Genomic DNA, 15,537 nt, shown 5'->3' on the forward strand with positions numbered 1-15,537 from the left:
CAGGGCCTGTAAATTGTGGTTGTTTGACAGCTGGGCTGGGCTGACTTCCTGTAAAGCTATAATAATATGGAATTACCCTGGCTGCTAACCTCGCCAGGGCAAGGATGCTGGCTCTCTCACCACAGGCATCTCTGAGCTGGAACCCTTTTCCTCTTTTTGGTCCACATTTGTACTCACACATCTCTATCTCAGACCGGACTGAAGCTGCTGCTGTTACGTATGGTCTACACGGTCAGCCTAGCACAAGTCTTAGGCAGGGGGATCGCTGGTTCTAGGCCAGCCTGGGCTAAATACTCACACTCTATACAGATGAGGTAGCTGGACCGAGGTGGGGTCCTCGACTTGGCCTCATAGGGAAGAGTCCTGGAAAAACTTGGCCTTTTAGAGGATGCAGCTCATGCTTCTGGGCAACCAAGAAGCTTCAGAATTGCTTCCAGTCTGGAGGACCCCACCCAGGCTGATGAGTAGCAGGACCAGGAGCACCAGCAGACGTGGGTCCTTGGCAGAGATTTCCAGGCTGGTTGCTGACTAGGGGGTATGCTTGAGTGGCTCCCAGCTGTCTCTCTGTGTTTTTAATGTGTCCCCTTGCCACTGCTGGCCACCCAGATCCCACACAAGAAGACTTTAAAAACCCTTTTTTTTTCCCCCATCATAGAACCTGATGGTGTTAAATAATATGAGAGGAAAAGGCCTGTGTTCTTCCATGAGAGGTCTGTCTTGCAGAACTCTTCAGGGGATGGAAGAGTCTTTTTCCCATAGCTCAGCCATTTGGGAATTGTCACCAAAGGCCTTGGCCACCTATGTTTGGCATTATAAAGGTGTGAAAGAGATCTCTGAGGGACAAAGGGTTTAGAGGTCTCCATTTACAGCTTATACACAGTCTGTGATTAATGGATGGAAAATTCCAGGGGAAACTTAGAAATTCCCATTCTAGGAGAAGTAGGAAAGGAAGTCCTACGCATCCACCTCTCCTGTACCCATTGGCTTCTGCTAAGACCAGGTTAGGTTCCTGAATCCTAGCTCTAATTGTTGGGCTGTTCCTTGTGTGAGCTTTCAGTACTTGAGGTGTGGCCCAGTGGTAGAGCCTAGAATCCCCCAGTGAGGGGCTGGGGGCGTGGCTCAGTGGTAGAGCCCCTGCCTAGAATCACCCAATAAGGGGCTGGGGGTGTGGCTCAGTGGTAGAGCCCTTGACTGACAAGAGAAAGAGAGAGAGAGAGAGAGAGAGAGAGAGAGAGAGAGAGAGAGAGAGAGAGAGAGAGAGAGAGAGAGAGAGAGAGAGAGAGAGAACATCCAAGAAGTAGCTCTGCAGTACTGGTACCTAGTCTTTCCAGAAATAGGTGACACCAGAAACCTTAGAGTAGGATAAGTGTCGCAAAAGACTGCAATGTAGAGGCCAGCTTATTTTGTCAGGGCTGTATCCAGAGTTACCTTAAATGCAATTTTCCTATGACCTTTGGATTTACTAAGTTAAGTGGCTTAGGCTTTATGATCTAAGCATGGGGAAGGTAGACACAAGCAGATACCAGAGCTTGGTTGCCAGGCATTCTAACATCTTGTAAACCCTCGGCACACAGCAGGCCAATGAGAGACCCTGTCTCAAAAACTAAGGTAGGGGTCTGGGAGGGCAGCTTACACCTTCAGTTCCAGCATTCAGGAGGCAGAGCTCTCTGTGAGTTCCAGGCTGGTTAGGGATATATAGTCAAACCATGTCGCTACATAGATACGTGAAACAAAAACAAGGTAGACATTTGTCTTAGGGTTTTTATTGCTGAGATGAAACACCACAACCAAAGCAACTTGGGGAGGAAATGGTTTATTTGGCTTACACTTCCACATCACAGTCCATCCTCAAAGGAAGTCAAGTCACACAGGGCAGGAACCTGGAGTCAGGAGCTGACGCAGAGGCCATGGAGGGATGCTGCTTACTGACTTGCTCCACATGGCTTGCTCAGCTTGCTTTCTTGTAGAGCCCAGGACCACCAGCCCAGTGGGTGGCCCTACCCACAATGATCACTAATTAAGAAAACGCCCCACAGCTGTAAGTTGTGAAGGCTTTTTCTTGATTGAGGCTCCCTCCTCTCTGATCACTGTAGCTTCTGTCAAGTTGACATAAAACTGGCTAGTCCAACAGTGCTTGATGAATAACACACAAGGTTAGCTTCCGGCCTCCATATGCGTGAACAAGACACAACACCCTCTTGCACCCTCCCCAAACATACAGACAAGAAAATATTAAGGCCGAGTACTCTGGGTTTATATACACTTTACCGGGGACTAGAAGATAGACACTTGGAACTCCTCAGCTAGAAGCCAGCCAGCCCTTTACCAGGCCAGGAGGCCATACTTCCAGGCACAGTATGTCAGTGACTGTACCCATAGGCTCATGGTGGCCCCTGACTGACTTTCAACATGATGGCTGAGGAACACTTAACCATTGCTGGCTCTGAGGGATGTTCAGCCCTCTTTTCATTACTCATTGATGCTCAAGCTCTCAGCCTTTCCCGGGGACAGCTCTGACATCCCCAGCTGGTACCCAGAGAGTGCCTCAGGGCAGACCACCCATCTTTGGTGATGGCCTAGCTCCCAAGGAACAGACAAACTGTCAGCGCCTTTGCTGGCCTGAGTTGACTAGCAGAGACATGATCAAAGGACATGGGGGGAGCAGAAGTTACTACTTATGGTGGGTTTGATCAAGACAGCATCTTCACTGTGGCTCAGCGTCTGGGCTGTGAATGCAGCAGGGTGACAGATAGGCCACAAGGACACATCCTGGCATGGCACAGTGAGAGAAAGCATGCTGATTCTGTACAGCTAACACAAACCTTATTAGTTTGAGCGCAGGCTCGGATACCTGTAACTAGGTTTCTTTGTTTAATTGTTGCTGTTCTGTATGTACACATGTAGATGCCACACATGTGTCTAGAGGCCACAGGTCAATGTCAGGCTGCTAATCTCAGCACTCATGAGTTAGGCAGAGGCAGGAGCATCTCTATGAATTCGAGGTCAGTTTGGGGCTACATAACAATTTCCAGAGTGTGTGTGTGTGTGTGTGTGTGTACCTGTGCACAATCCGATGCCTAGTGCTTTTGTGAGTGGATTCTCTCACTTCACCATGTGGAACCCAGGCCATCGGGTTTGGCAGCTAGTGACTTTACCCACTGAATGTTCTCTTGCCCTTCGCCTTGCTTCTTTTTTTTTTTTTTAAAGTTTCTTTATTTTTTTTAAGATTTAATTGTTTATTATTTAGAAGTACACTGTAACTATCTTCAGACACACCAGAAAGGGGTGTCAGATTCCATTATAGATGGTTGTGAACCACCATGTGGTTGCTGGGATTTGAACTCAGGACCTCTGGAAGAGCAGGCAGTACTCTTAACCACTGAGCCATCTCTCCAGCCCTTCGCCTTGCTTCTTGAGGCAAGGTCTCTCACTGAACTTAGAGCTTCCTGAGGAGCCCCAGGGATCCTCCTGTCTCCACCTGTACAGCTCCTGGATTACAGACATGTGTTGCAGTGTTTGCCTTCTCACTGTATGCCAAGGATTAAACAGGCCCTTATATTTATGCAGCAAGGACTTGACCGACAGAGCCATCTCGTTACCCCCATTTTTGGATACTGGGTCTCATGTAGCCCAGGCTGGCCTCTAACTCACACTAGGTAAGAGATGACTTTGGATTCTTCATCTTCCTGCCTCCAAATCTTGAAAGCCCAGATTAAGGCATATGCCATGATGCCCTATTTATGTGGTGCCGGGGATGGAACCGGAGCTTCGAGGATGCTAGGCAAGCACTCTATCAATTGAGCCACATCCTCAGCCCTGGAACTAGGTCTTTATTGAGCCGTCCTTGCCAGTACTTGGCTGCCACCATGCTTATGCCCTTGAGAGATCTATGTAGTTTACAATCCATTTTCCTGTTTGGTCCATTAGGCAAACACAACACATGGGCTGTCCTTCCGTCAGATGATTGCTTGTGGCAGGTCACCAGGGGACCTGAGGCCCAGCACCTGCTGTGGGGTCAGCTCAGGACTCTGGCCAGAACTACTGATTAGTGTCTGTTTTTTTTCAGGACCACAGAGGGTGACAAGACTGGGAAGAGCTATGGGCATTCCAGATTTTGTCATTCTGAGTCTGAGTCCAAGAAATCCAGGGGACCAGCTGCCCCAAGAGTTGCTTAGCTCTACCCTCTTGTTGCTATATGTGGTGACTAATCTTAATTGTCGACTTGATGAGATTTAGAATCTTAGGTCTTGGGCCAGGAAGATGGCTAAGCTGGTAACGGTGTTAGACACCAAGGCTGACAACCTGAAATTGACCCCTGGGACACATGTGGAAGGAGAAACGTACCTGCTTCCGGTCATCCTTTGATCTCCACATATTCTCTCTCCTCCTCTCCTTTTCTCTCTCTGAAACACACACATATACAAATAAATTAAAATCTGCCAGGTGTGGTGGTACATGCCTCTAATTCTCCGGCACATGGAAGGTAGAGGCAAGCTTATCTCTGAGTTTGAAGCCAGCCTGGACTAGGTATCGGGTTCCAGGTCATCCAGGGCTACAGTGTGAGACCCTGTCTCTAAATAAATAACATAAAATAAATAGAAATGTTGAGGTGTTTGCAGAGATATTTTAACTAGGGAGGGAAGACTCACCCTGAATGGGGGCAGGAATATGTCTTGGGCTGGTGTCTCAGACGATTAAAAAAGGAAAAGCCAGGGCCAAGTGCTGGTGCCTTATCTCAGCACTCAGGCTGACAGATCTCTGTGAAGCCAGCCTGGTCTACAGAGCTAGTTCCAGGACAGCCAGGATGACACAGAAACCCTATCTCAACAAACAAGAAAAAAAAAGGCAAGAAACAAATAAACAGAGAAAGAAAGAAGAGAAGAGAAAAGAGAGAGAGAACTGACAGGGGCTGTAAATTAATGGAGTACTTGTCTGGGATGCACAAAGCTCTCAGTTCTGTCCTTGGCACCACACAAACAGGGCGTGGTGGGAGGAGCCAGTAATCCCAGTGCTCAGGAAGTAGAAGTAAAAGGTTATCCTCAAGTACACACCAAATTCGAGGGTAGCCCAGGGACATGAGATGCTGTTTCAAAAAAAAAAAAAAGTCATACCTAGCAGCAAAGCAACTTTCCTCCAACCAGGCCCCACTGTACCTTTGACCACCTTCTATGATGATACATTATGAATACATTGTGAATACATTAAGTAATTAATCCACTGATTGGTCAGAGCCTTCAGGAGACACCTCATAGACATACCCCAGAGAGATGCTTAACCAATCTGTCAGGCTCTTTTTTCTTATTCTTTCTTTCTTTCTTTCTTTCTTTTAGACAGGGTTTCTCTGTGTAGCTCTGGGTGTCTTAGAACTCACTTTGTAGACCAAGCTGGCCTCAAACTCACAAAGATCCATTCACTCTTATATTTTATTTTGAGATTTATTTTATAGCTGGGTGCGGTGGCACACACCTGTAGTTCCAGCCCTCTGGAAGCTTATCTCTGAGTTTGAAGCAGAACTTCTAGAACTACACAGAGAAATCTTGTCTCAAAAAACAACAAAGACTTACTGCATTATTTTACCTGTGTGCGTCTGTGCCATACATGTGTGCTCACTGTGTGCAGGTGTTCACAGAGGCCAGAAGGGGGCACAAATCTCCCAAAGCTGGAGTTAATGGTATTGGTGAGCCATCTGTTGTGGATGCTCTACACTCTAAACTTCTGACCCCTGACAGAGCAGCAGTGAATCCACACCCTTAACTGCTGAGCTGTCTCTGCTCTTCTTCTTTTTTAAAAAATATTTATTTATTTCATGTATATGAGTACACTGTCGCTGTCTTCAGACACACCAGAAGAGGGCATCAGATCCCATTACAGATGGTTGTGAGTCACCATGTGGTTGCTGGGAATTGAACTCAGGACCTCTGGAAGAGCAGTCAGTGTTCTTAACCACCGAGCCATCTTTCTAGTCTCTGTCTCTGCTCTTCTTACCCCTTCCTTTATATTATCATCTCTTTTCTCCAAAGTTTTCTATTTATTTAATTTACTCTTGTATGTGCACATATATGTTGTGGTCCACATGTGAAGGTCAGAAGAAAACATTACAGAGTCTATTTTCTCCTTTTTTCCTACACCTGGCCTCCAGTGTTTGAATTCAGCCTCCCAAGCCTTTCCAGGCAAGAGTGTTTTATCTGACATGCCATCTCTCAACCCGTGTTGGGTGTTGTAAAAAAGTATCTATTGTAGCCCAGGCTGGACTTAAACTCACTATGTAGCCAAAGATGATCTTGAATTTCTAATCCCCCGCCTCTGCCTCCTGAGGGCTAGGCAAACACTGTACCAACTGAGCCACAACCTCATCCCATCTCTTCACTGCAGATCTTAAAGCATAGCACACAAAGTTGAAGAGACTTGAGGTGGGTATGGCAGCGCACACCTGGAACCCCAGCACCCTGGAGGCTGGAGAGATGGTGGCTCAGTGTTTAAGGGCACTGCCTGCTCATCCAGGGGTCCTGGGTTTGATTCTCAGCACCCACATGGAGGCTCACAACCACAAACAGTTGAAAAAAACAAACAGACAAAAAGCAAATCCAAGAACTGAGCTATCCCTGCTTGTCCCCTGGTACCAGGGTCACACTGTTCCTTGTGACACTATCAGCAAGTATCCATGTAGTCAGAACAGTACATTCTGCCCCAGCCTACCTGATGCTTATAGAAATTGAGACAATAGACCGAAAGGCATTTCGTAAACACCGCAGCCCTGTAGAGAGCCTTATTTTTTTTTTTCAAACAATAGCGTGATAACTAAGGGTACAAGCCCTTTGACAAGCATTGTTTGATTAGTAATAAGTAATCTTATTACTAGGAATTACTGAAATTTGTCATCTCTACAGCACAATACACTGTAACAAGACCCTGCCCTGCCATGGCACCCAAGGCCATTGGTAGGGCTAGGATACACAAATCTGGTCACCAGTAGGTGTCAGCCTCCCACAAGGACACATCCACGGGCCTGTAGGCTTGTTAAAGAATGGTGGCCTTCTCTTTTGGTAAAACTTTATTTTATGTGTGGTACTGAGGGTTTCACACTTGCTAGGTAAGCACCGTCACTGAGCCATGCCCTAGCCCCTCCCTGGGGGATTCTAGGCTGGGGCTCTACCACTGAGCCACGCCCCCAGCCCCTCACTGGGGGATTTTCTTTCTTTCTTTCTTTCTTTTTTTTAACTTTGAGACAGGGTCTCATTTAAATTGCTACAGATGAGGAGTCTGGTGAAGTGGGAGGCTAGAAGAAGGTAAACTGCAAGGGTGGCAGGGGAAGCCAAAGCATTAAAGGTCTTGGTACAAAGTAAACCAAACTAAGATCTGCTTTTTATCTGAGGTAGGCCAATGGGACATTACAATTGAGTTACTGCAGGAAGAATGAGAGAGGAAGAGAACACAGGCAAAGATGTAGATCAATTGAGAGGATGTTCTTGTTTTACTATTTGTATTATATTTATTTATATTACTTTTTCATTTATTGGTGGGGCCCACACATAACCCACATGTGCCACAGTCCTTGTATGGAGGTCAGAGGACAGCTTCCAGAAATCAGTTGACTCCTTTAGTATCTGTATGTGCTGAGCCAGCTCACCAGCCCCGGGAGGCTGCTTTCTAAGGCACTTCTGCACATGGAAATGGAGCAAGCCACCTTCTTGTCCCTGGCTAGCTGGTCCTCTTCTGTCACAGCTTCAGGGTGAGTTGACAATGTAGAAAACAGCACAGCCTAAGGGAGGTTTAGGAAAGCTTCAGTACTAGGTGGCCTTTGAGCAGTATGTGCATTTCCAGTAACTGCTGCAACAAAGCTGACCACAGCTCAGTTTTTAAAGCATCAGAATTCTGGGGCAGGGGCATGGCTCAGTGGTAAGGGTGCTTGCCACCAAACCCAGTGACCCAAGTTCAGATCTTCCAGATCCCGCATGGTGGACGCACACACGCTCGTACCCACAAATACATGTAATAAAAACAGAAACCGTATGTTGCCCCCTCATCTTCTCATGGCTCTGGAGCCCAGAAAATGGAAATGTATGTTACTAGGTCATAATCAAAGGTTTTGAATGAAAAAAAAAAAAAAAAATAGAAAGGAAAGGACTTGTCTCCTAGGTGTGGCGAAGGAGAAGGTTTATTCCAGAGGCAAAGACACTTTACTGGAATAGGTCGGGAGAGGCCAGAGTGGTTATATGAGGAGACAGGGGAGGGGAAGGGAGGGAGGGAAGCCAGGTACAGTAACTAGGAAGCCCAAAGAGATAAGACCAAGAGGGCAGGTTACCACATGGTTGGATTATAAAGGGCAGCACAGCCCCCAGCTGCAGAGTTCAGGGTGGTGGTGAGGGTTTGCCTACCAGTAGTGACTGAGGGGTGCCGGGAGAACCTGGTGACCAGTGTGAAGTAGGCTCCTCAGCCATTTGTCTCAGGTTTGAAATTCTGTGCTGACAAGGGCTAAAGAAATGACTCTGTGGGTTAAGAGTGTTTCTTTCTCAAGCATGAAGATGTAAGTTCGAATCCCCAGTGCCTTTTTAGCTACGTATTGAGGCGGACCTCATCATTCCAGCCCTCTGGAGGCTTTGGGAGGGGACTGAGATTGCTGTGAGTTCAAGGCCAACAAGGGCTATATATAGTGAGTCCCAGGGTGGGAGAAGGGGAGAGTGAATACCCCCAGCTAGGTGTGGTGGTGTACACATTTAATCCTGTTACCCAAGGGGTAGTGGCAGGCCAAGTTCTAGGTCAGGCAGGGCAATGTGGTGCATGTCTCAAAAATCAATAAAAAGTTAAAAAGTATCTTCTAAACTATGGCATTTACAGCTAGACACAAAAACACACACCTTTAATCTCTGTACCCTGGAGGCAGAGGCAGGTAGATTAAGGTGATTTTGAGGCCAGCCTGGTCTACATGGTGAATTCAAAACCAGTCAGTTAGATAGTGAGACTTGTGTAAATTCAAAACAAAAACAACTCAGCATTCGTAAGAAAGAGAGGAGAGAATGAAGAGTGTATGAAACCTTGCTTAAAAACAACAAGGGGGCTGGAGAGATGGCTCAGTGGTTAAGAGTACCAACTGCTCTTCCAGAGGTCCTGAGTTCAAATCCCACAACCACATGGTGGCTCACAACCATCTTTAATGAGATCTGATGCCCTCTTCTGGTGTGTCTGAAGAGAGCTGCAGTGTACTCATAAACAATAAAATAAATCTCTATAAAAGCAACTGTTATGAATCCTTGATCTGTCAATCAATTCCAGGCTTAATGGTTCACAAATTGTGTTTTGATCCTTGAGCAGTGTCTTGCTATTATAGCTACTCTGGAAACCCTGCTTAGTGCCTGAGTGCCAGGATTTTGGACCGGAGCCACACCTCACATTACTTCCTCTTTTAGATGACTCCGATTGTGTGCTTGCCCCCACCCACAAGAAAGCTTTCCGAAAAACAGTCCCAACTTCATAGATAAGAACTCTGATTCCGGGGGAGGGGGCCGCTCACCTGCCTAGTAGGCTCCTTACGATAGGTACGAAGAGATCCAGGGTCAGCTTCGTGGTAGTAGGTGGAGCCTATCCCTTCTTCCTTTGAAAGTCTTGTCTAGTTTAGCCTCACCTACACAGTATGCTTGAGGCTAGCCCTGGCTCTAAACAGGAGTCTGTTAGGGCTATTGGAGGCCTTCAGTCCTAGCACTAAGGAGGTAGAGGCAAGCAGATCTCTATGTGTTTGGGGCCAGCTAGGGTTACATAGTGTAACCATCGAGAGAAGGGGGGGGACAAGGGTTAGGGAGATGGCTAAGAGCACTGGCTGCTCTTGCAGAGGACCTGGGTTCATTTTCCAGAACCCACACTGTGGTTCACAGCCATCTATGGGTCATTCCTAATTCAAGGGAATCCTGTGTCACCTTCCGACTCAGACATGCATGCAGGCAAAACACATACATAAGGTAACATCATCAAGCCATCGAAGGGGTTGGTGGTGGTTCCGGGAGATGACATGGTCAGTAAAGAGCATTTGAATTCAGAATCCCAGAACCTATGGGAAGAGCTGGGCACAGTGTCTGTGATCCTTATATGGGGAAGTGACAATAGATTCCTGGAACTGGAACTCACTTCCTGGAACTCACTGTCCTACCAGACTAGCAAAAAAAAAAAAAAAGGTCAGAGATAGGCAGTGGTGGTTCATGCCTTTAATCCCAGCACATGGGAGGCAGAGGCAGGCCAATCTCTGTAAATTCAAGGCCAGCCTGGTCTACAGATCAAGTTCCAGAACAGCCCATTATCTAAGACCCTCATGACTCTTGAAATTGCCCTCTGACCTTCACACTGTGTTAGACACTGTGTGTTCACGTGCACAGATACTGAGAAGCGCTGGAGAGGATTGAAGACCACGAGTCCTCTGGCCTCCATCTTACCTCCCTCTGTATGCACTTTACACATTAAGAAATACAAAGGTTCTTAAATCAGTATGCTCCAGCCGTGGGAGCATCTCTGGAAGCGCTTTGTGATTTGGGTGGCACTGTCGGTATTGAGGTTTATTTACCAGGGGTCAATTCACTTTCCTCTGGGCCTGTTTCCTCCCTGTATAATCGAAGAGTTGGCCTAAGTGGACTGTCCGGTCCCTGGTGTCTTAACTACACCTCTGCCTCTAATTTAGGAGAAATAAGATGCCAGCTTTTGTCTCCTGGGAAACCTGACACCCAAGGAGCCTTTGCTAGGAACCCTGTGCCTGGCAGAGCAGGGAGCCGGCCAAGCCGAGGGATTCTCCAAAGGATGGGCGCATGGCTGGGCTGTGTAGGTAGAGGTTCTGAGAGGGCATAGACACCCAATTCAGAAACCAGCCCATTCAATCTCTTCTCTGGAAAAGGGCAAGCTTTTGGCCATTTGAGAGCAGGGGCCGGTCCCTTGAACGCTGGAGGGGAGGGATATCTGGTACCATCATTCCCATTCGCCCATCTGTTTAGAGCCCCCAGCCCCGTATTGGAAGGCCCCTGGGGATTAGCCTCCGGAGGCCAACCACAGCCGCTCAATTACCTCATTGTCCACGGGGGTGGGGTGGGGAAGCCCTGTGGGGAGGGGACAAGGGGGCGGACCCCTGCCCTCGTTGGAATGTGCATGCTGGTGGTTGAAGGGGCATCTCTCCCGCCCCTCTGCTACCTCCCCCGCGTACTTCCTGAGTCCCACCGAGCCCTCCACAGAAACGCGCGCACGCGCGCGCACACACATGCATATATGCGCGCGTGTACACACACACACACACACACACACACACACACACACACTTCCTGGCGGTCTCCAGCTCCTGGCTCCCTGGCTCTCCAGTGATCCTGTCCCATCCGCCTGGACAGCTGCCGAAAGAGACCTTTTGTTATTCAAATCACACCCTCCTCCCAGAGCTCCCAGGGACCTCAGGGTCCCGGAATCCATCGCTGGGTGTCCTCACCTCTTGCGGCGGATCTCGGGGTTTCCCGGACCCTCCCCTCAGCAGCACATTCTCCTGCTCCACCTAGGGACCGCGCCTCCCCCGCCGGCGCCCTTCCCCTCCCGTCTTCTCCCCTTCCATCCCCTCCCCTCCCCTCCCTGCCCCGCCCCCGCCGTGCTCCGTCCAGCCGCGGTGCCGCCGGCCACCACCAGGGCCCCCGTCGGCCGCTGTTGCCAGCAAGCAGCATGGCACCCCCGGGGCTGCAGTAGTCGACACCAGCCTTCACTGGGGGGTACCCGGTATCTCCCAGGGTGTGGGGAGGACACCCTATCGCTTCGGCCATGGATGTGAACAAGATGGTAAGTGAGAGCTTTGGAAGCTCTAGCTCCGAGCTCCCCGCCCCCACCCGACTCACATCCTATCTCCCCCTCCCCCCTAGTCTGCAGCGTGATCCATTGAAAGTTTTCTGGATTGTTGATTCTTCCTGCCTGTTGGCCCCGCTCCGCAGATCTCTGGGAGAAAGGGAGAACCCGGCCAAAGATCTGGAGGCGGCTGGCCCGCGGGGCTGGGGCTCCCGGTTTCCCGCCGCGCCAGCTGCCAGGGCTGCCCTGGGCCGGCCTCCCTTTCCTAAATTAGTCAACCTGTGAGGCGGTGGAGGGAGGGCAGCGCTGCAGGAAGGGGCTTCTGCTATCCCTTTGGAGCCCTCTGCTTGCACAGGGCTGGGGATCTACTTGAAAGGTTTGTGGACTGGGAGGTACAGGTGTCCCTGGGAAGGCTAAGAAACCCTGGCTTTGGCCAAAGTGAGGGGGCGGGAACGAGACCCCCCACACACACCCGAGCCCCGTGCGCGGGCTCTCAGAGGGGCCGTGTTCCTAGATTGGTCACTTATAATCCTCAGACTTGGTGGGCTTGGGGAGCAGCGACTCCTTTCTTGGCCCGTTAAAGTATCTAATCTTTTGGTTCTTTTAGAATAGAGGGGTCTGTGATCTGCTCCCAGAGCAGCCCCGCCCCCACTCCAAATACTGCGGGAGATGCCAAGATTGTTGCTCATTGATTGTGAGCAAGGAGCGAATCTCAGCGGGAATCAGGATGTCTTTTGGGAGATCCTTGATGGATGGAGGGAGTATCTCAGGAGGACACTGCAGGTTTTCCCAGAGAGATCACTACTACTCTGGCTGACTTTAGACTCGGTTTCTCCATTTTTGCCGTTCCCCTCAATGGTGGGCTATGACTTTGAGAATCCCAAGGAGGCAGGGGAAAGAGACTTGAAATTTGACTGTGTGACAGTAGGTGACTTGGGGGACCTGTGGCTTACAGTGAAGAGGGGTTGAGGTTAATTTTCTCTAGAGAGTGCATTTTTAGGGTGCAAAGTTCTGGGCCAAAGCTGGGTGACAGGTGTGATCCTCACCCCCACCCCCACAGGAGGCCCTTTTCCAAAAGTCTTGAGTTTCAGCACACACACACCCTGTGAGGGGTGAGGACTGGGTGAGGAATCTCCTGAATCCTTATCTTTCTGTGAAGACAAAGCTTGTCTGTGACGGGACAGTGCCTAGACCCTGCCCCCATTCCCTGTGTCTGTACTGCAGACAACTTAGAACCCTCAAAAATAAAACTAAAAAGCCCTCCCCAGGTCTAGAGAGAGAAGTCAGTCTGTAAGGTGCAATTATGAGGACCAGAGATGAACCCCCAGAGCCCTGTGGAAACAGACCCAGGTGGCAGCGCACACTTGCAATCCCGGCTCTGAAAGTCCCAGGCTAAGTGAAAAGTTCTGTGTCAGACTATGTGAATAGCCCCTGAGGAACATCTGCCCCCCACACACACATACATGTGTGCTCACTTGAGCCTGCGCACACACATGCCAGCACATAGACCGCCACAAAAAGAAAGGGTTGATGGGATGGCTCAACCGGTGAAGCTCTCTGCGTGCATGTCTGACAACCCGAGTTCAATCTCCACAACCCCTTCGAAGGCGGAGGGACAAGAACCAACTCTATGAAGTTATCCTCTGGCCTCTACACCCCATGAAGTTGTCCCTTGACCTCCGCATGACACTTACATACACACGTTGATGATGGTGATGATGATGATAATGATAAAAACTTGGGGCCAATGAAGTGAGACTTCCCTGGGACCCATGTGGAAGGAGAGGACCAACTCCTCTAAGTTGAACTCTCTGCAGCTGAAGACGTGGCGTGGTGGGAAACTTGACTGACTGGTTCTTGCCTGTAAATGTCATAGCCACACACAAGAGTCACCTGTCTCAGCTTAAGTTGAGGGTCCCACGGTGGCTCCCAGATGGCCCTGAGCCTCCATCTGCATTCATTCAAGTCCCATCCAACCTGCCGGGGTCAGGGACTTCTGCCTATGTGGCAGTTGAAAGGACAGTTTACAGGAGTTGGTTCTCATCTGTCTAACCTTCTATTGTGTAGGCTCCAGGGATTGAACTCAGGTCTTTAGGCTTGGCAGCAGGCACCCAATGAGCCATCTTGCCTCCCGGCTTTTCCCAGTCTTTAGTTAGTCACGTTACTTCTGGCGCTCTCTCCTTCCTCTGGTCCTTCCTGTATCCTGTGGTATTTAATTATTTCCTGTCATTTTTGTACCAAGTGCTAGGGGGAAGGGCACAAAGAACTAGAGCCCAAGGTCTCCTGCTCCCTGGCACCGACAGACCAGGCGGCAGGCAGCTGTCTGGGCAGGCTCTGAGCAGTAGGTACAAAGGGCCATAGAGACTCAGTACAGAGTTCAGATGCTGTGTGAGGAAGAGAACTTGGGGGCGGGGGTTGGGGGGGAAGCTGGGCAGAGGGTGAACAGTTGTAATCCAAGCATTGGAGGGTGGGGACAGGCAGATCCTTGGGGCTTCCTGGCTAGCCTCGCAGAATCGGGGATCTCCAGGCCAGTGGGAAGCTTGGGAGATGGTTCAGCGGGTAATGCCCTGGGTGCTCACATATGAGCATTCGGGCTTGGATCCCCACCACTCACATAAAATCATGGTGGCCTATGTCTGCAACCCAAGGGCTTGAGGCAGACAGACTCCAGAAGCTGGCTAGCTAGCCAGCCTACCCAATCAGTGAGCACTGGTTACAGTAAGAAATCGTGTTTCCAAAAAGAATGCAGAGATAGGTATGGTCTTGCGTGATTTTCATCCCAGCCATGAGGAGGTGGAGGCAGGTGGAAGTCTGTGAGTTCGAGACCAGGCAGCACTACATAGTGAAGTCCTGCTTTTAAAAAAACTAAAAGTGGTAAGTGGATGAGGAATATGTCCTGATGTCCATCAAGCCTTTGAATGCATTCACATGGCTGAGCACATATTTTTATATCCCACACACATGCACGCCCACACACACACAAGCAAACTTATGGCTCCTGAGGACCAGCATCCAAGGTGGCCTTTACACACACACACACACACACATGTGCACATGTACATAGTAATAAAACTAAAAAGCCCTGGCTGTCTCTGAGGGATGGGTGGAGTTGGTTCTTCTGGAGCAGTGAAGGGTATTGTGCATTAGTAGAGGAATGGGCAGAGCCCACTGGGTGAGGCTGGGCACAGAGTCTGGAGATCAGGAAATAGCTGGCTGGTTAGTTGTGGCCAAGCCTGGAAGGCCTTAAATACCAATTATGGCGCTCAGCCTGTAGGGACTGCAGATGCTCTTGGGAACTGTAAGCAGAGGCTATGTATCGATGACCTCTCTCCCCTTTTAGCTTGGAGTCTAAACAAAAGTGATATTTGATTCTCATTAATCATTGAGCAGCCCAGTGCCCAGCCCAGAAGCCATTGTCCCCAATTCTTTGTGAAGAACACAGACCCTGGGTTGTGTCGCTAAGAGAACCTTTCCAACCCCAGGCATTTGGCGCCTGCTTCTTATTCCCACAGGAGGTCTGGGTTGCTTTCTGTTCTGACCCTTCCTACCCCTGTCTTTGGTATGAAGCCTTGCTGTGGTGGCCTAGAGCTTCCTGCATGGTTGTTAAATTAATTACATTTGCATGTATATATGAGTGCTTGCACACATATACATATATCTATATATAGGGTGGGGAGAAAAACTTGCAAGAGTCAGTCACCTCTCTTTCTACCATGTGGGTCCCATGGGGACTCAGATTATTATGCCTAG

The 15,537-nt window shown here is 49.3% G+C and overlaps 1 protein-coding gene across 2 annotated transcripts in view; it reads left to right on the top strand.

The window, feature by feature from the left end:
* The window catches only part of HIP1 (huntingtin interacting protein 1), a 126,761-nt gene that overhangs the window by 40,542 nt on the left and 70,682 nt on the right, over window positions 1-15,537 (top strand). Inside the window, exon 1 of one of the 2 annotated variants that reach the window (XM_080940444.1) lies at window positions 11,648-11,784. The exons of the other annotated variant lie outside the window; for it this stretch is intronic. Coding sequence (XP_080796570.1) covers window positions 11,767-11,784 — 18 coding nt within the window. The 5' untranslated portion in view covers window positions 11,648-11,766. Of the gene's footprint in view, window positions 1-11,647; window positions 11,785-15,537 lie in introns of those variants that run through there. 2 annotated transcript variants of the gene reach the window in all.

This window comes from Micromys minutus, assembly GCF_963924665.1.
Source record: "Micromys minutus genome assembly, chromosome: 29".
NCBI classification, from domain to species: domain Eukaryota; kingdom Metazoa; phylum Chordata; class Mammalia; order Rodentia; family Muridae; genus Micromys; species Micromys minutus.